Genomic DNA, 21433 nt, shown 5'->3' with positions numbered 1-21433 from the left:
GACCAAACAAACAAAAAAATTGTTCCCCAGCTCACCTAGTCAACCTTGCTGGGAAATGATGGAAATGGAATTACAATTAAGCTCTAATTTGATGATATATACACAATTCCCTGAATGAAAGTAAGAAACTTTGCTTAATTTGTTTTGAGCAGTACTATCTAAGGTGCTTTAACCTTCTTTTTAATTGTTATTAGTAAGATGTACAGAGTGGTTAAAGTTATGTAAGTCAGGTAGAGGGTGTATTTCTTTTTGGGCTAAGTCACCCTTCCTGGAGTGTCTTTTTCAATTTATAGATAAAACCTAGGTGAGGAAGGGGCCGGGAGTTGGCCTAGTGGTTAAATTGCTTGCCTAGCATGCATGAAGACCCGGGTTCGATTCCTTGGTACCACATACACAGAAAAAAAAAAGCCGGAAGTGGTGCTGAGGCTCAAGTGGTAGAGCTCTAGCCTTGAGAAAGTCCAAGGACAGTGCTCAGGCCCTGAGCTCAAGCCCAGGACTGGCAAAAAAAAAAAAAAAAAAAACAGGTGAGGAAGACAGAAATCAAAAGTTAAGTCTTCTTATCTGCTTATTTGTGAAGCATATATGTAGCTAAAGAGTCATTTTACTAAAGTCTCATTTTTAATTAAGAATATGATTTTTGCATTTGGCTGGCTGGGATCTACAAGAGGTGTACCAACACGTTTTCCTTTGCCCCATCACGCATGGAACATGAGCTGCTGACAACTTTGAAAAGTCACCAGACCTCCTGTGTGCCCAAACCATCTCCTTTCACACACTCACACTCACACAGATACACCCCTCCCTTTCTCACATTTGTTCAATCCATAATCCTTTCCTGAAGTGAACACACACAAAAAAAATCAGAGTTATTCTCTGACAATGTTTTAGTAACAATCGTTTTTCCCTATCAAGGCATCGTTACATTTAGAATTACTTGCTTCACATTTGATCTTGAGAGAGGGAAAGATGAATCCAGCCTCCTGATTTATGGCTCCTCATGCAACTTGCTCATTCTGCCCTTGAGGCAGCTACAACAGCACAAACAGGCTGAGCCAGCTTTGCAAATGAGAAAAGCCAGGAGGGAATGAGGAAGGGGACAGCCCAGCAGGGTGAGAAAAAAAGTTTTAGGCTATCATTGAGCAAAGTGTTACATTTATACAAAATTAGAGAAGACTGTATTCTCAACAGGGGAAAAAGTTTACCTTAGCATTTTTATATTTTGTGAAACAGATTAAGAATTAATCCAGGCTCCCTTTAACTAAAGGTGTAATTCATAGAGAAACCATGAAGTTCATTAATATAGTTTAGATATTCTAAAAGCTCCTTCCTGCCAGAAGATTAACACATTTAGTTTTAGAATACCTAGTTTTCACATGTAAGTGTTATCTTTTTCATACTAAGTTTTCACTTTGTAGCCAAGGGAATCACACCTATTAAAATAACAAGGAGTAGGGGCCAGGAGTTTGGCCTACTGGTAGACTGCTTGCCTAGCATGCACAAATACCTGGTTTGATTCTTCAGTACCACATACATAGAAAAAAGCCAGAAGTAGAACTGTGGCTCAAGTGATAGAGCTCTAGCCTTGAGAAAGCTCACGAACAGTGCTCATGCCCTGAGTTGAAGCAAAGACTGGCAAATAAATAAATAACAAGGAGTAGTAGCTATACAACAAGAAATTTTAAACTCTCCATAGCTACATCTCACAAAATTCTCCCTCAAGGATACACTTCCATGTTAAGGACCCTGTAGAATAACTTTGTAACAATCCCTTTGACTGTTTTTTATTTACAGCGTAAGATAATTACAGATGTTGTCAAACATAAATGCCTATGGTAATGAACAAAAAAATAATAATAAACATATAAACCATTGCAAAAGAAAAAGCAAAATAGTACTTCAAGTTTATAGTACTCTAATAACTGAATTCTGAACCAGTCCAGGAGGTAAAAAGAAGAAAGCAATAAATTATTCTTAAAACAATTTTAACTTTTTTTTCTGCCAGTCCTGGGGCTTGAACTCAGGGCCTGGGCATTGTCCTTGGACACTTTTTGCTCAAGACTACTGCTCTGCCACTTGAGCCACAGCACCACTTCTAGCTTTTTCTGAGTATGTGTTACTAAGGAATTGAACCTAGGGCTTCGTGCATGTTAGGCATGCATTTTACCACTAGGCTATGCTACTGGTGCAGTTGTATGAGTTTTAAAAAGTTTTTCAGGGGGCCGGGTAGAGGGCTTGCCTAGTATGCATGAAGCCCTGGGTTCGATTGCTTGATACCACATACACAGAGAAAGTACAACATACACAGAAAAAGCTGGAAGTGGTGATGTGGCTCAAATGGCAGAGCACTAGCCTTGACAAAAAGTGTCCAAAGACAATGCCCAAGGCCTAAGCCCTGGTTTCAGCACAATCTAATTTTTCTCTATAGTGATGATTTTTGTTTGTTTTTCATGCTGGAGATCAAACATGCACTTTACCACTCTCTGTGGCCCTGAGCTTCATACACAGCCATTCTGTTTCATGTTACACTGAACTTTGAAAGAAGCCAATCAAGAATGTCCCTGTGAACATGTACCAGCAGAAGGAAAGGCAAGAACGATTTTATGCAGCAATAAAATGGGAAGCAAAGGATATAAAACCTTAGTTTTAACTCTACTTCTCAGAAGTTCTCCCTTTTCAAGAGGAAAACAGTAAGATCCTTACCTAAAAAAGACTCTAAGAGCTACTATTGTAATGAAGGAATAAGTGAAGAAAATTTCATATATGATAAGTCAATTATACCCTCGAAGAAATAAAATGTAGGTAGAAATTAACCAAGAAAACAGATCAAAGACTTTATTTCATTAAAATATATTTAAACTAGGGATGCCCGCAGTTTTAGAGTTTGAGAGGCCTATCATGTACAAGGCCATGAGTGGGATATACTCAGCCCTGAAAATAAAACAAACCAGGAAAAAAGTTATTTAAGATATAGGAGCACATAGCTGTAAATCGCTGTTACACATCAGGTAAGGTTCCAACATCACAAGTTTGAGCCCAGCCTGGAAACCATAAGGGGAGCATGTCTTAAAAAAGACATTTAGGCCCTAGAGTGTGGCCTAGTGGTAGAGTACTAGCCTAGGATGGATGTATAGTTTGATTCCTTGGTACCACATAAACAGAAAGCTGGAACTGGTGCTATGGCTCAAGTGGTAGTGCTATGGCTCAAGTGGTAGAGCTCTAGCCTTGAGAAAGTCCAAGGACAGCACTCAGGCTCTGAGTTCAAGGCCCAGGACTGGCAAAAAAGAAAAAAAAAAGGAAAGAAAAAAGGACATTTACTTGAGCTAAATTAGAAACAAGGAGACTTCATGAAAATATAACAAGTATTTTATAAAACAAAACTATCCTAGAATATTCAAGCTCAGATTTTAAAAATAAAACATTTTTGGGGGGATGGGGGTAGTTGTGATACTTGAACTCAGGTCTGGGTAATCAATGTCCCTAAGTTCTTTTGCTCAAGGCTAGCTCTCTACCACTTTGAGTCACAGCTCCACTTCTAGTTGTTGAGTGCTTAATTGGAGACAAGAGTCTCACAGGGACTGCCTGAGCTAACTTTGAGTCCTGATCCTGAGTAACTAGGATTAAAGCATGAGCCACCAATGCCCAGCTAAAACATATTATTTTATAATTAAGCCAAAGGAAATCAACCTAATGCTGAGGGATGGTAAGGTCATACAGTATTTCAAGCCACTTAACTGATTACTGTCCACAGCCAGTGTATTTGTCAACTTGGTTTACAACATGCCAATGTGATGCCAAAGATCACTGCTTCAACTCTAGCTAACAAGGTCAACTACTAGCACAGCTTAACTGTACACTTAGGGATAGTCTAATTCATATGAAGAGGCATCAAGGAAGTTTCAATGCTTCCTCTACCTTTTAAGTAGGGCAGCGAAAGTTAACTGTAAATACATAAGGGTCGAATGAGCCAAATTCACTATATGTGTGCATGTACACACACACATACAGGCTATGGATATATACACATCCATGTATATATATATGTATATATATATATTCATGTGTGTATATATATATACATACACATGCATACACACATATTTTAGGAAGGGAGATAAGGAACTGGGGTTTCAAATCAGAGTTTTGTGATTACTAGACAGTCACTCATCTCTTGGAGCCTTGCCTCCGAAACACAGTATTTTACAAGTGGAAAAGCCAAACTAGGGGCAGGGAATTTGGCCTAGTAGTAGAGTACTTGCCTAGCATGCATGAAGACCTAGGTTCACTTCCTTAGTACCACTTACAAGAAAAAGCCAGAAGTGATGCTGTGGCACAAGGAGCAGAGCTCTAGCCTTGAAAAACCCCTTAATTCAAGCCCCAGAACCGGCAAAAATAAATAAGTAATAGAAAAAACCAAATTAATGTTGTAATTTACTGTACTAACATGCAGCTATGCTTTGAATGCTGTATGGGAAATGTCCCATGAAGATGACAAAGTTGAAGTATCAAACAGTTTAAACAAGGTTTGGAATTTAAGTCCTTGTCCAAGTCACTGACAGCTGCTGATAACCTAGTGAAGTCCCCAGGATCCTGGTCTCTAGGAGGGAGGGCAGACCACAGACAGGCTACACAGATTACATACACAACTAGTCCTCACACCAACCTTTCCCATTTCATATGGGAAACTGAGGCTGAGTGTAAACAAATTGTCCCTGGTAAATGACTCTAGAGCTCATATGTTTAATCACAATGCTATTGAGGCCATTTCTTCTACTTTAATTTTCCCTTTTTTTGGGTGGGGGGAATGCTGGGGCTTGAACTCAGAGCCTGAGTGCTGTCCTTGGGCTTTCTCAAGGCCAAAACTCTACCACTTGCCCCACAACACCAATAACGGCTTTCTGTGTATGTTGTACCGAGGAATGGAACCCAGGTCTATGCATGGCAAGGACTCTACCACTAGGCCAAACTCCACACCCAATTTTCAATTTTCTTCATTATAAGTATTTTTGCTGGTGTTTGAGATTGAGCTCAGAGCCTTGGGCTGTCCCTGAGCTCTTCAGCTCAAAGCAAAAGCACTACCCTTGCACCAAACCCCACTTGCCATTTTCTAGGTGTTAATTGGAGATAAGTCTCAAATCCTTTTATGCCCAGGCTAGTTTTGAACCTTGATCCTCAGATCTCAGCCTCCTAAGTATGTAGGATTACAGGTGTGAGCCTCCGACTGGCTTACCTAAAATTTTTTTATTTGTCAGTCCTGGGGCTTGAACTAAGGGTTTAGGTGCTGTCACTGAGCTCTATTGCTCAAGGCTACCACTACCACTTGAGACCATGGTGCCACTTTTGGCTTTTTCTATTTATGTGGTATTGAGGACTCAAACCCAGAGCCTCATAGATGCTAGGCAAGCACTCTACCACTAACTAACATTCCTAGCCCTAAAATGACTACCTTTTAAAAAGAAATGACTAAGCTGAGCACGGATGGCTTACACTTGTAATCCTACCTATTCAGGAGGCTGAGATCTGAGGATCATGCTTCATAGCCAGCCCGGGGGGGAAAAAAAGTCCTTGAGACTCTTATCTCCAATTAACCACCAGAAAACCAGAAGTGGTGGAGTGCTAACCTTGAGGAAAAAAAGCTCAGGAACCTGTGTTCAAGCCCCAGGACTTAAAAAAAAAAAAAAAAAAAAGAATGAGTAATATTTCAGGCACTAGCTATGATCCTTACAGGATGTTAAGGTCTGAAGATCATGTGAGCCAAAGCAGGAAAGTCCATGAGACACTATCTCCAATTAACCACCAAAAAGCCCAAAGTGGAGCTATGGCTAATGTGGTCAACTATGGCTAAAATGGTCAAATGTTAGCCTTGAGCAAAAATCTGAATAGCCCCCAGGCCTCTACACACAAAACAAAAAGTCACAGAAACACTGCTGTGCCCCTCATGACACCATCCTGCCCGATTACACATAAAGGCTTACAAAATGCAATGTGTATAGTTCACCTGCTTAGAAAAAGTCTTCTTAGCTTTGATTGCATAATGCTAAAACAAGCAACACATGTGCAACTGGAATAACCAAGAAGCCTAATAACTAACACCAGAAATAGCTTTCTGAACAAATACAAAGGGAAGGAAGTACTAAAGACCCAGAATTGCATTCAAGAAATTCTTCAGCCTTTGCTTTCTTCAAAGTACTCATAATTCTTTATTTACATAGCATGTTATACTTCCTAAAGCTTACATTTGGGAATAGCCAAGGCAAAAATGAGGCTCATGTGTAACTCCCAGAGTAGCAAGGGTTCAATTCCTTGGTACCACATGTATAGAAAAAAAGCCAGAAGTGCTGCTGAGGCTCAAGTGGTAGAGCTCTAGCCTTGAAAGTCCAAGGACAGTGCTCAGACCCTGAGCTCAAACCCAGGACTGGCCAAAAAAAAAAAAAAGACCAAGCAAAACAAAACCTCAAGACTTCATTCCAATCTCTTACCAAAAAAAAAAAAAGCACATTAAAAACAATGTAGTGAAAATATAAAAAATTGACTAATTGTTATGTTACAGCAACCACTTCTTGGTACTTACCCAAAACAATTAAAAATTATGTCCACACAAAACCCTGTACAATGATATTCATAGAAGCTTAACGCATAACTACCACAACTACCACAGCTTAACTTAGCTCAACGAAGTTGTATTTCAGTAGGACAAAGTTGTATTTCACTAAGGCAATGAGTAAACTGTAGTACACGTAAGACAATAATATCACAGAAAAGAAATGAATTCATCAAGCACAAAGGAACATTAGAGATATATTAGGTTAAAAACCCAGTATGATGGCAAGGAATGTAACCTAGTGGTAGAGTGCTTGCCTAGCATGCATGAACACCCGGGTTTGATTCCTTCGTATCACATATAGAGAAAAAGCCGGAATTGATGCTGTGGCTCAAGCGGCAGAGCTCTAGCCTTGAGGGAAAATCCCACTGGCACCTGTCCCTAAAGTATTTTTTTTGGTAGGTCATAGAGCTTGAACTATGGGCTTGGGTGCTGTCCCTGAGCTCTTCAGCTCAAGGCTACCGCCCTACCTGAGCCACAGCCCACTTCCCTTCTTCTAGTCATTAACTGGAGATAAGAGTATAACAGTCTTTAGTGCTGGGCTGGCTTTGAATTTCGACACTCAGATCTCGGCCTCCTTAGTAGTTAGGGTTACAGGCATGAACCACCTTGCCCAGCAAATGTATTCTTTTTATAATCAAAATTCTCTAGGGAAAAAAAAAAACCCCTAAACACTATTTATATGTTGGTTCTACCATGTGTCCTGACACAATGGCAGATACACATTGTTACTTATTTGACAAAACCCAAATAACCAGGAGCTAATAACCCACATCTATAATGGTAACTGCCTGAGGAGGCTGAAATCTGACCAAATAATGAGAGGGAAAATTTTTTTAAGCTGACTAGAGGCATAATGAAGTAGAACAGTGCCAGTAAGCAAGCAAGCCCAACAAGCACCAAGGTCCTGAGTTCAAATCCCAGTACCATCAAAAGCAACAACAAAAAAGCCCAAATAACATATACCATAAGTCACTGTAAACTAAACATCAGAAGATCAAAGTAGGCTCAGTTTAACAAATGTACCATCCTGTGTACCATGGTTGATATGGGAGGTTGGGCTGTATGGAAAGGAGGAAAAGAGAAAAAAGGAGAAAGGGAAGAAGGTATTCAACCATCAGCAACAAGAAGTAATTAAAAATCAAAGCTGGGGGCCGGGAGTTTAGCCTAGTGGTAGAGTGTTTGCCTTAGCAAGCAGGAAAATCCAGCTTGATTCCTCAGTATCATACACATAGAAAAAGCCAGAAGTGGATCTCTGTCTCAAGTAACAGAGCACTAGCCTTGGACAAAAAAAAAGAACTGGCCATGAATTCAAGCTCCAGGACTGACACAAAGAAGAAAAAAGTAAAAAAGAAAATACTTAGTGGTCTAAAAGAATGAAACACTTGGGCTGGGAGTTTGGCCTACTGGAAGAGTGCATGCCTACCATGCATGAAGACCTGGGTTCAATTTCTCAATACTATATATATATAGAAAAAGCTGGAAGTGGTGCAGTGGCTCATGTGGCAGAGTGCTATCCTTGAGAAAGCCCAAGGACAATGCGCAGGCCCTGAGTTCAAGCCCTAGGACTAGCAAAAAAAAAAAATTAATTAATCTTCACTACAAGTTTTGTGGAAATAGATGACCACAAGGTGATATTCAAATGTACTATGATTACTTTGACTCCAGAAATTGGTTTAGTGACCTCTTTAGAAAAGTTTTTATTTCTCTGAATAGGCAGCTTAAAATAAATGGTCACATCTGCAATGGAAAATAAAAACTATTGCTAATAAAGAGCAGAGTGCTGTGACTCGTGCCTGTAAAGCCTAACTTCTTAAGAGGCTGAGATCTGAGGACTGAAGCCAGCCTAGTCAGGAAAGCCAGTGAGACTCTTACCTCTGATTAGCTACCAAACCAAACCAAAACAAATTCATATCAAGAAGTGGAGCTGTGGCTCAGAGAAGGGTGCTAGCCTTGAGCAAAAAGGCACAGGAGGGCCAGGAGTTTGGCCTAGTGGTTAAAGTGCTTGCCTAGCATGCATGAAGACCCGGGTTCGATTCCTTGGTACCACATACATAGAAAAAAAGCCAGAAGTGGTGCTGAGGCTCAAGTGGTAGAGCTCTAGCCTTGAGAAAGTCCAAGGACAGGGCTCAGGCCCTGAGCTCAAGCCCAGGACTGGGAAAAAAAAAAAAAAGGCACAGGAACAAGGCCCTGAGATCAAATCCTAAGACCAGCATAAACTAAAACTATTGCTAAGAAAGGTTAACAGCATTATTAGCCTGCTAAATGGAAAAAAATATGTAAGCAAAACATTTAAAATTAAAGTCAGTTAATTTTAACTGACCTATCACTATAAATCTAATACTTTTTCTATTGTATTCAAATTCCCTTCTATGTTACTCATATAAGCTAATAAATACAAAATCCTGTTAGTTTTTAATGAATGTGTTGTTAAATGTCCATGAGATTCCTGCTTCAAATTTCAGGAGAAATGGGGCTGGGATATAGCTCAGTGACAAAGTACTTGGCTAGCAAGTGCAATGTCTTGGGTTCGATCTCCAGTACCAAAACAAAACAAAAGACACAAAAAAATACAGTTAAAAAAACAAACAAACAGGGGCTGGAAGTTTGGCCTAGTGGTAAGTGTTTGCCTAGCACGCACAAAGACCCAGGTTCAATTTCTTGGTACCACATACGTAGAAAAAAACCGGAAGTGGTGCTGTAGCTCAAGTGACAGAGTGCTAGCCTTGAAGAAAAAGCCCAAGGACTGTGCTCAGGCCCTGAGTTCAAGCCCCAGGACTGGCATAACAAAACAACAACAAAAAAAACCCTTTTAAGCCCAGCACAGTGGCTCACACTTGTAATCCTAGCAACTCAGAATGTGGAGATTTGAGGACTGCAGTTCAAAGCCAGCTCACACAGACAAATGTGAGAATTTTATCAGCAACTAATCAGCTAAAGGAGGAATGAACGGTATGGCTCAGGTAGTAGAACACCAACTATGTACAAAAAAGGCTGAGCCAGAGCCTGAGACCCTGAGTTCAAGCCCTGGTACTAGCATAAAATACAAAAGAAAAAGAAAAACACACACATCAACCTATTCATTTAACCAGAGGTCAGATAATAAAAAGTACTACAAAGTGTTGGAAAACATGGCACACATTAGAAAAGTAACCCAAGTAACCTTTCTTCCTTTTTTTTTTTCATGTCTTTTTTCTTTTTTGTATGTCTGCCAGTCCTGTGATCAAACTCAGGCCCTGGGTACCATCCCTAAGCTTTTGTGCTCAAGATTAGCACTTTTCCACTTTGAGCCACAACCCCACTTCCAGTGGTTTGCTGGAAATGAGACTGTTGTGGAATTTCCTGCTGGTGCTGATTTCAAAACATAATCCTAAAATCTCAGCCTCCTGAGTAGCTAGGATTGCAACCTTGAAGCCACCTACTCCCAGCTCCCAATACCCATTTCAAAGTCCATTACTAATGATCCCATTTACACCTGTGAAGGTCTTAGGAGAAAATGGATAAACTTTTTTTTTGTCAGTCCTGGAGCTTGTACTCAGGCCTGGCCACTGTCCCTGAGCTTCTTTTGCTCAAGGAGAGCACTCTGCCACTAGAGCCACAGTGACCCTTCTGGCTTTTCCTGTTTATATGATATTAAAGAATTGAACCCCGGGCTAAATGCATGCTAGGCAAGCACTCTACCATTAAGTCACATTCCCAGCCCTGTGGATGAACTTTTAACCAGTTTTTTCTGAACTGGTAACATATCAAGGCCAGGTGCTGGAGCTTCACACTTACAAGCCTAGCTACTCAAGGAAGTTGAGATCTGAGGATCAAGGTTCAAAAGCCATCCTACAAAGGAAAGTCCATGAGATTCTTATCTTCAGAAAATCAGAAGTAGTGCTGAGGCTCAAAGTGGTAGAATGCTAGCCTTGAGCAAAAAGAGCTCTGAGGCAGCAACCAAGCAAGTCCAGGGTTCAAGCCCCACAACTACTACCACCACCACCACCAACAACAAAAGTCAAGAAAAAAAACTGCCTAAAGAACAGTCTGTAGCAATGAACACTGTTATTAGTATGTGCTTGCCTAGCATGCATGTGTAACCCTGGGTTCTATCCCTTAGTATCACATAAACAGGAAAAGCCAGAAGTGGCACTGTGGCTCAAGTGGTGGAGTGCTAGCCATGGGGTGGGGGGGAGGAAAAGGAGGGAGAAAGAGGGAGGGAGAGGGAGGGAGGGAGGGAGAGAGAGAGGGAGGGAAGGAGGGATATAACTGAATAGTTGAAGGTAAGATGATTTTTTTTCCTCCAAAGGCTGGTCTCAAATCCACAATTCTGCCTCAGTCTCCCCAGAGCTGGGATTATAGGTATGTACCAAAACACACAGCAAGATAACTTTCATCATACTGCCTTTGTCATTGAAGATGTCTTGGTAAATTAAGCCAAGAAGGACTGGAAATTTATCTTAGTGGAGAGCACTTGCCTGGCAAATGCAAGGCCCTAGTTGGATCTTGGGGGGCGGGGAAGGGGGTGGAGGTAGTGAGAGGGAGCTATAAAAGACCAAACAAAAACAAAAAAAGGCAATTAAATGGGGTGGGGGGAGGCAGCTCAAGCCTGTAATCCTAACTGCTCAGGAGGCTGAGATCTTAGGATCACCTGTTCAAAGCCAGCCTCGGCACTAAAGTCCGTGAGACTTAGGGGTAAGAATTGAGCTGGGACAACACCCAGGCCCAGAGTTCAAGCCCCACCATGGGGGGAAAAAAAAAACAAGAAAGGGAATTAAGACATCTGAAACTTTTCAAGTATTTACTAACAGTTTGTGTATGTTCTCGGGATAGAAACTAAGGTTTCATGAATGCTAAGCACATGTGCTACCACTGAGAGACACTCAGCCCTGAATTTTCTGCTGGGTATTTTTGTTTTGCTTTGTAATAGTATATTAAACAGTTCAACATATGTGAAGGATTAAACTGCCCACAATATGTATTCAATGCCTTATCACCAAAGTGAGTAGGGAGATGGATGGGGTCTTTATAAGGAAATCAGGTCATCATTTTATGTTTTATTGTAAAGGTGGTGAACAGTGGGGTCACAGTTACAAAAGTAAGGTGATGAGTACATTTAATGCATTTCCTTTGAGTTTTCTTTTTTTTTTGCCAGTCCTGGGGTTGGAACTCAGGACCTACACATTGTCCCTGAGCTTGTTTGCTCATGGTTAGTATTCTACTTGAGCCACAGTACCACTTGTTTTTGTTTTTCTTTTCCTCTTTTTTTCTGTGTATGTGATACTGAGGAATTGAACCAAGGGTTTCATGAAGGCTAAGCAAGCACTTTACCACTAAGCCACATTCCCAGTCTGAGTACATTTCTTTATAAATACTGTTACTCTCTCCTTCCTTTTCCTCTGCTTACCACTCCCTTCTCCTCCAAGTTAAGTCCAATTCCAACCTAGTGTCTAGTGACTATCATTATTCCATTATTTAAACCTGCTGTTTCTATGATTCCCTTTCCCTTCCTTCCACAGATCACATAAGCTTATAAAATAAGGTCTTTGGTAGGTAATAATTTTATTTATTTATTTTTGCCAGTCCTGGGCTTGGGCTCAGGGCCTGAGCATTGTCCTTGGACTTTCTCAAGGCTAGCACTCTACCACTTGAGCCTCAGCACCACTTCCGGCTTTTTGCTATGTATGTAGTACCGAGGAATCGAACCCGGGTCTTCGTGTATGCTAGGCAAGCACTCTACCACTAGGACAAACTCCCGGCCCAGTCAGTAATAATTTTAAGTGAGATTATAAGAGCAGAAGTTCCTAATCAGATAGAATAAAAACCAGATTATGGTTTTTGGAAATAATGAGGAAGTTTAATACTAACTAACTGCCAAGGAAGGCAGTCTATGTCTATAGCCCCTTTCTGCTGTGGCAAAGTAGGAAGATCATTAGTTGAGGCCACCCTGGGCTACATGACAATACCTTTGGGGCAGGGGTGGTATCTACAGCAAGTTCTGAGAGTAACTTCCACTGGAGTTTGAGGTGGTTCTCACAGTAGCTGTCAAGGAATCATCTACACCATATTCAGATTTCCATTCTGATATATTAGCACTTGACTACTTATTAGCTCGCACCTAAAGATCATTCATTACCATAAGATTTAAGACTATAAAATTTACTATTCTAGTATGTAATGCATCAAATATCCTATCTTGATAATGAAAAAATTTGGTGGCAATCTGGACCTCATTTTATCATCCCCAAATACATCATGCTACAGCAACTATGGTTGTGAATACAGTACAGAAACTCAGAGGGGTAAAAGCAATCATTATTACTTTATAATTTTACTTGTTCTGAGGAAGCCAAAATGAACTCTAAGACCAAAGGAACGAAGAGCAAATAGTCTAGAGATCTGCACCAAAAACAGTCTTCACATTCTTCTCCAATTCACCAACACCATCAAAAACATTCAAAACCAAAACAATTCCATCCTCTGACTTTGAATCTTAGCACAGATGTAAACATCTCACAAAAATCTACCTTTAAAATGATCCAAAGTTCACAATCCTTTAGTTGTAACCTCTCTCAAAAACAGGATAATTTCATGTATACACAAAGTTGAAAGCATTTTAAAGTTTCTTAAATGACTGTTTTTTGCTGGACCTATATTTTCAAATGATTCTTGGGTTATCTTGTAAAGGATACACTCAGTCATTGCTGCAACATCCAGTTTGTCAATATCAGGAGTGCCAGGGCAACATTTCTTGAATTCTTTTCGAAGATCAAAGAAGGAATAGAAGCATTCAGGTAGTAATACATTCTGAGGAGGACAAGGTAGAGATTATAAACTAGGTGAATTGGAGTAGTTGTTTCTCTACCTTAAATACTAACAATTAAATATAAGTTTATTACATTACCACTTAAGCTATGACCCAAGCTGACAACATTTAGAAATATAAGATCCATCATTAAGTACTTTATATGCATGTATGGAAATGTCACAATGAGCTCCACATGTCTGTGCCGAAGAGTGGGGGGAGACTGTAGCCAAGCATTAATGCCTCACACTTATAATCCTAGTTACTTAGGAAGCTGAAATTTGAGCATCATGGTTCAAAGCTAGTACCAACGGTAATGTTATTGAGACTCTTATCTCCAATTAACTACCTAAAAGTTGGAAGTAAGACTTGTGGCTCAAGAGGTAGAGTGCAAGCATTGAGCAACAACAAAAAACCCATGGATAGCACTCAGCCCAATCTGAGTTCAAGCCCCAGGTTTGACACACAGGTACACGTGCATATATGCATATATACATATACATATACATATATACACACACATACACAGACTCTGTGTAGGAGTAGGTTTATCTTAAATATCTGGTCCAATTTTTTTATTAGTTCCCAAATATAAATCTTGCCAAAAACAAAATCTTGTTTTAGCAAAATAGATTACATCACTGTTTTTTTATCCTATTCAAAACATTTATGAAACTATGATACATTTGGGTTGTTATACTTTTAGCCCATAATTATTTTAGACCATCTGTGTTTTCAGATGTCAGTTTTCTCACAAATGCACAAATTAAACAAAACATTAACTTGCAATATTTAGTAGAGTTCTAATTCCTATTGTGTTCTAGTAATTGTGTGTGTGTATATAAACTAAGCTTGTTAGTTTTAAATAGGAAGCACTTGGGAATGTGGCCTAGTGGTAGAGTGCTTGCCCTGGGTTCAATTCCTTGGTACCATGTACACAGAAAAAAGCGCAAAGTTGTGGATCAAGTGGTAGGGCACTAGCCTTGAGAAAGCCCAAGGATAGTGCTCAGTCCCTGAGTTCAGACCCTAGGACTGGGGCAAAAAAAAAAAAATGGTGGCAGGATTATAGGCCTATGTCTATAATCCTAGCTACTCAGGAGGCTGAGATTTAAGGTGAAGGAAGAGTCTATGAAACTCTCTTCTCCATAAACTACTCAAAAACCAGAAGTGGTGCTGTGGCTCAAATGATAGAGCACAAATCTCGAGCACAAAGATGCTCTGGGCAGTGCCAAGGCCTTGAGTTCAAACACTAGACTGGAAAAAAAAAATGCTGAGAATGTGCATTCGTGGTAGACTGCCTGACTAGCATGCATGAATCCTGGGGTTTGATTCCTCAATACCATGTAAACAGAAAAGGCTAGAAGGGGCTCTGTGGCTCAAGTGGTAAAGTGCTAGCCTTGAGTAAAAGAAGCTCAGGAACAGTGCCCAGGCCCTGAGTTCAAGACCCAGGACTGACAAAATAAAATAAAACAAACAAAATAAATAAATAAAACTGATAGGTCAGTGCTGGTAGTTGTTTGTAATCCGATCCAAGCAAAGAAGCCCATGAGACCCTTATCTCTAACCAGCAAAAAGCCTGAAAGTGGTGATGTGGCTGAAGGGAGGAAGAAACAAGTAAGAAGCCTTGAACAACCAAACAGATACATACATACATGATTTTGTAGTGATAACATCCATATACAATGGCAAAGAATCAGTTTACACAGTTTTATTTAAAACAGTGAATATCTTATATCATGCTGATAAAAATGTCCATGCTACATTGAAGAGACTTGTAAAAATAATGCCTTTCTTAGGTGTGGTGGCTTGTGCCTGTCATCCACCATAAGACACAAACACCAGAAGGGGTAACAGTCAAGGCTAGCCAGAGCAAAAATAACCAGCACAAAGAGATCCAGAGATGTGACCCTAATGGTATAGCACCTGTTTGTAAAAATGTCTGGTGCTAAGTTTAAACCTCAAGACTGCCAGGAAGGATGGAAGGAAGGAAGGTCTGTTTTCTACAGAAACTAAAAGACTATATTAAAAAATGTTTATCTTAGAAAAACTTTTTGCATGCTGGGAACATAACTGAGTAGTTGAATGCGTGCCTACCATGCATGAAGCCCTGGGCTTGATTACTCAGTACCACATACTCAGAAAAATCCTGAAGTGGTACTGTGGCTCAAGTGGCAGAGCACTAGCCTTGAGCCAAGGACAGAGGCTGGGAGTTTGGCCTACTGGTAGAGTACTTGCCTAGCATGCACTAAGACCCAGGATTGATTTCTAGGTACCACATACATAGAAAATGGCAGAAGTGGTGCTATGGTTCAAGTTGTAGAGCTCTACCCTTGAGAAAGCCCAGGGACAGAGGTCAGGCCCTCAGTTCAAATCAAAACAGGCAAAAAAAAAAAAAAAAAAGGTGTCCAAGGACAGTGTCCACACCCTGAGTTCAAACCCCAGAACTGGCAAAAAAAAAAAAAAAGGAAAGAAAAGAAAACAAAATCTTTTGTGTTCCAGTCCTGGGCTTGAACTCAGCTCTGTTTCTGACTTTCTGGTAGATAAGAGTCTCATGGAGGGGCCAGGAGTTTGGCCTAGTGGTAGAGTGCTTGCCTAGCATGCACGAAGACCCAGGTTCGATTCTTCAGTATCACATACATAGAAAAAAGCTGGAAGTGATGCTGAAGCTCAAGTGGTAGAGCTCTAGCCTTGAGAAAGTCCAAGGACAGTGCTTAGGCCCTGAGCTCAAGCCCAAGACTGGCAAAAAAAAAAAAAAAAAAATGAGTCTCATGGACTTTCCTGTCCAAGCTGGCTTCCAAACCACAATCTTTAGATACCAGCCTCCTAAACAGTTAAACATACAGGTAAGAATCACCAGTGAAAAAAAAAAATTACTGTTTTTCTGTACATCAAGATCACTGTTGTTGCCACTTTACATATAAATTAACAGACAAAATTACTTTCATTATGAAGCTAAATTGGTTTAGTTCCTTATATTTAATTAATCCTAATAGAAGTGGCTCAAGAAAACATCTTAATTTTTTTCTTGAAGTATTTTCCCTAGCAAAGCAGTCTGTCTAAAATAATGTTAACAGCTGCTTTCCTCTGGTTCAATAGGGAAAGAATGTAAGTTTTTATTTCTCTCCATATGTCTTCTGAAGAAAAAAATAAACCCTCATGTATCATATATCTCATTTCTATTTCTGTATCAAAGACAATAACTGAGTTAAGCCTTTCATAAAATTACCACTAAGGATTTTGTAAACAAAGTGACCCCCTCAATCCTTAAGGCAGTTCCTCCTTTAGACTTGCTTTTTCTTTTTTTCTTTTTATTGTTTTCTGGTCTTGGAGCTAAAGAGCTAAAGTCTCCTATACAACCCAGTCCAGTTTCAAACTCAGGATCATTCTACCTCAGCCTCCAGAGATCTGGAATTACAGGCATCAGCACACCTGGCTTCTCTTTCAGACTTCAATTATACATTTAACTAACTTCCCAGGTTTCCCTGCTTCAGGAAACAGAAAGAAAACTATGCCCTAACTCTACTTGTCTAGGTCATGAATTGTCAATCTTCAGTTTTCACTGCAAAACTTGAATCAGTTACCTAAATGTACATTATCGGTTCAAGCTCAGTGCTCCCTTTATGTTTTACTAGAAAGAAAAGTTACAGGGCCGGGAGTTTGGCACAAATTAATTCGGATCAGTAGTAATGACATGTTAACAATGATTGGCTAAACTGAGTTAGTTAACTATGCTCTCCACTGTAGAGAAAACCACATTCTACCAAGAGTTAAGACAGCATAATCTCTTCCACTTCAGAAAAGTTAACGAAAGTAATAAATGAGTTTGAGACCAGCAGAAGAAAAAAAAACTGAGTATGAGCACATTGATAAATCTAGACTTTGAACATTTACTTAAAATCACAGTGAAGTATATTATAATATTTAGATGTTATTTAGGCAGTCTTTTAATGAAGTTATTAGAAATAATTTCACTTAAGATTATTTTTGCTTCTCCTTTTTAACTATTTGTTTATTATTTATTTATTTATTAGCTCCTCTCCCACAGGCACATCTAGAAACTTCTACATGCAAACTATAGGTCCAAGCTGGGCCACAGGTGCTGAGACAGTGACCTGATGTCCCTGTGTGTCTCTTTCCCCTCTCACAAACATTCCAAGGGAACTGCAGTTTGGCAGAAGCCATGTTGGAAAACAGTGCTTAGGTCCTGAGTTCAAGTGATAGAAATGGCACGCGACTGCACACACATGGAGTGCCTGTGGACACGGACAGACGGACACACACACACACACACTTAAGTATCACATTAATGAACACTTTAAGACCCTGGGTCCTTCCTTACCCACACTGCCATGTAATTCTCAATTTAATAAAGAATATATACTAGATATGGTTAGGGTTTTTTTTTTTTTTTTTCCAGTCCTGGGGACTGAACTCTGGCCCTAAGCAAATATCCTTGGGCTTTTTAAAGGCTAGTGCTCTATCACTTGAGCCACAGCACCACTTCCTGCTGTTTCTATGTATGTGGTACCAAGGAATAGAACCAATAGAACCCAGGTCTTCGTACATGCTAAGCAAGCACTCAACCACTACGCAAAATACCCAGAATGTTTCTCCTTTTTTTTTTAGAATAAAGTATTTTTATAGAAATATAATTACAAATTAAAATATTATTGTGCTCGCACACTTGTGGAAAAGTGCAGACCCCATGTTAGCTTTGGAAAAGGGGGAAAACTGTCTTGAAAAATAAGGCATATACTACCCCCGACACACACACACAAATAAGACTACTACATCTAAGTTATAAATGAACTGCAATCCCAAGCATTTGTATAAAGGTCATATATTTACTTGTGATAAAACTCAACATTAAACATGTTTAACATTTCATGTGATAAAGGTAGATCCCTGGGTCTACAGGTGGACCCTTGGGTTTCAAGCATATTACTAATCTACTGTACCACTGAACACCTTTCCCAGATCCCCAGTTTCAACTTTCAAGCGTACAACTCCATACAATTAAGTACTTCAATGTGTGTGTGTGTCCAACCATCTGAAATAGAAACCCAGAAATTTTCACATTAAGTGAGCTACAACCTTAACCCAGTACAATTTTTCCCAACATCACTTATCTTCCCACACTGAAATTCTGCACCCATAAGACAGTTACATCTCCTATTCAACAGCTTGAAAAAGTATAGTAAGAATAATCTGAATAAATCATTTTTCAGAAAGCCTCCACTCCCCCCATAACCAATCATTTTTCCAGAAACTAGCATACATATAGTAATTAGAATACACTTTTTTTCTTTTAAAGCTTCCAGTCATTTCCAGAACGTGTGTTTTTTCAGTGGCCAGCACTCACCTTCTTGGAAGCCTCGGGATGCAGGAGTTGCCGGACATGAAGCTGTCCATCAGTACAGAGGCAGAAGGAAGTTCCTACCCCAATATTCAGTTCATTGCTCACTGACTGGTTAAACTGAAAGGAGAAGACATACAAGGGGAAGGATACAACGGAGATACAATTTTTAAACTCGTCAACCTTTTTCACATCTGGTCAAGACCTGGGACAATCATTCCACAGCCGCTCCAGTGGGACACCACAAAGAACACTCTCCCATAAACTGGCCAACAGGTTGCTTTCACATTACATCATCATTTCCTGATGTTACTTTTTTTTTTTCCTTTAACGCTTGGAACGTGCCAGGTTCTAGGCATCAATTTAAAATCAAAACGCCGGTCACTTTTCTTAGAATATGTAATTCGGAATTCGTGTGCCGGGCCGGGGCCGGGGCCGAGGCCGCGGGCGCGCGCGAAGCCACAGGTGCGGAGCGCCCCGCCCTGCCCGGCTGCCGGAGACCGCCCGCGCCCCCCACCCCGCCCGCTCCCGGCCACCGCCGGCGCCCCCACCCCCTCCCGGGGCGGGGGAGCCGGTTTTTAGGTCACTTCGTTCCCGCTGCGGGGCTTCCCACAGTCCCACGGTGACCCAGCGAGCCGCCCGTCAAGTTCGGGCTTGCAAACCCGCCCCGGGATTGGATCCGGGCCACGGAAGAATGTCGGAACCGAGCCCTTCTTTGGGGAGCTCAGAAGACTGAAGAGCAGGCGGGCTCTTTCTCGGTCCCAGCGCGGAGCGGGGGCGGCTGTGCCCCGGCGTGCGCCACGGGGTCGGGATCTGGAGACGGGCTTACCCGGACTCAGACTCCGCTCAGCCCGCACACGGCTCGTGAGACGCGGCGGGCCCTCTTCTGCCCCCCAAGAACCACTCGGGACGCAACGCGACAACGAACAAAACTTGGACCCCAAATCTGGGGAAGAGGGGCCCTCCCAAAGGGGCTCCTCGGGGGCCCGCAGGGGTGGCTCGCCCACGCGGCTGGAGCCCTGCCACCGAGGCCCGGGGGGGTGGAGCGGGCGTGGAGCTCGTGGCGGGGTCGCGCCCCTTGGGGGCCTCGCGGCGCTCGGGACCGGGGTGGCTCGGGGCTGTCACCTGTCGGAGGGCTTGGTCCAGCTGCGGCGCGGAGGACAGGTTTTCGGCGTCGATTTTCGTTTCTTCTTTACAATCCTCCGTCAGCTCCAACTGATCCGGTCTAACTAGTACTTCGTGTAACTGTCCCACCTCCGGGGGGAGAGAAGAGGGGTCAGCTTTCCCCGCCGTCCATTCGGAAATGCCTTCCCCACCTCCCTGGCTCGCCTGCGCCCCTCCAGGGGGTCCGGCTGCAGAATCACAGCTCGTGAAGACGCCGGCAGCTCCAGTGGCCGGGGACCCGGCGCCCTCCAGGCCGCCCACCCCCGCCCGGCAGCCGGGGCCCCCGGGTCTCGGGAACCCACCCTGGCTCGGCCCGGGCGTCCCGGGACACGCTGCGGGTCCGGCTCGGCAGCGCCGGGTCTCTACACCTGGGCCAGATTTCGGGAGACTGAAATGACTCCACGGCGGCCGGAGAACAAGTCCGGCTTTCCTCCGACGTCGGTAGGCCTCGGGTCCCACCGCACAAGTGGGCCAGCGAGGATTTTTTTAATCTCCCTCCCCTTTAAACGTATCCGATCTCTACAACAAACTTCTCGCCCCGATCCCAGTCGGTGAACAAAAACGTGGGGAAGTTACCTTCTTGTTGGCCAGATCCACGACTTTCCATAACAACAGGATCAGCTCCTTCTCATCCGAACCCAACTTGGCTCCGGTGGCCCCCGCAGTGACCCCAAAAAGCACCACCAAGTAATCCGGAGACGCCGTCATGACGAAAGGTGGGGAAGGGGGAGAAGGGGAGGTCGGGAGGAGGTGAGGAGGGTTGGAAGTGAGAACTAGAAAACCTGTGCTTCAAAAAAAAAAAAATCCTCTCCTAAGAGAAAAAGAAAGAGCGGCCGCCCCCCTCCTCGCTGCCGCCGGTGCGAAAGGCGGTAACCAGCCACCCGAGCCCACACCTGGCCGGGCCCGGGCTCCACGCCCAGGGCAGGAAGGGGGTGGGGAGCGGGGCGCAGCAGGCCTGGCCTTTTTGTATTCAATTGCCCGTGCGTCTCGCCGAAGCCTGGAGCTGGGCTGCACCCCCGGGAGGCGCGCAATGGCTGAAAGCTTTTCTGTTTTGGGATGTGGCTCTACCTGCCCGCCCCTTCCCCTCCCCCACGTGGTGCAGGTAAGAGACACCTGGCGGCGCCGGCCCATTGGCTCCTTCAAACCACGACGTGGCAGCGGGGGTAGGGTGGGGTTGGGGGGGGAGGGCGCCTGGGGAAGGGGAGGAGGAGGCGGGAGACAATGGCTGGATGAATGGAGGAGGCCCGGGAGAGAGAGTGGGGAGGAAGAGGAGGACGGAGGGGCGGGGAAGTGGCTGCCGCACAGCGGGTGGGTCGGGCCAGACTGAGAGAGGGTGAGGGGGGTCGCTGCTAGAGGTTACCCGGGGTTGAGTGTTGGGGAGCGGGGGTGGGGGGCGTGGAGAACGACGCCCGGGGTTCTGAAGGGTCAAGCGAAAAGGCCAGGCGGTGGGAAGCGAAAGGAGGCCAGAGGTGAGGCCCGAGCCCAGGGTGCGGCGCCGGAGAGGGCGAGCCGCGGTGGGAGGGACCGG

The 21433-nt window shown here is 42.9% G+C and overlaps 1 protein-coding gene across 1 annotated transcript in view; it reads right to left on the bottom strand.

Moving 5' to 3' along the window:
• Window positions 1-20889, bottom strand: part of Esrp1 (epithelial splicing regulatory protein 1) — a 69499-nt gene extending 48610 nt beyond the window's left edge. The window contains exons 1-4 of the mRNA XM_090339073.1: window positions 20482-20889; window positions 19867-19995; window positions 18748-18861; window positions 13273-13387 (exon numbers count right to left, since the gene is read on the bottom strand). Coding sequence (XP_090195199.1) covers window positions 13273-13387; window positions 18748-18861; window positions 19867-19995; window positions 20482-20613 — 490 coding nt within the window. The 5' untranslated portion in view covers window positions 20614-20889. The remainder of the gene's footprint in view (window positions 1-13272; window positions 13388-18747; window positions 18862-19866; window positions 19996-20481) is intronic.
• Between the last annotated feature and the right edge of the window lie 544 nt (window positions 20890-21433).

Source organism: Megascapheus bottae, chromosome 9, assembly GCF_031878675.1.
Source record: "Megascapheus bottae isolate mThoBot1 chromosome 9, mThoBot2.hap1, whole genome shotgun sequence".
Classification (NCBI taxonomy): domain Eukaryota; kingdom Metazoa; phylum Chordata; class Mammalia; order Rodentia; family Geomyidae; genus Megascapheus; species Megascapheus bottae.
Note: the sequence above shows the minus strand (reverse complement) of the source record. Positions and strands in the feature narration are given on the sequence as shown.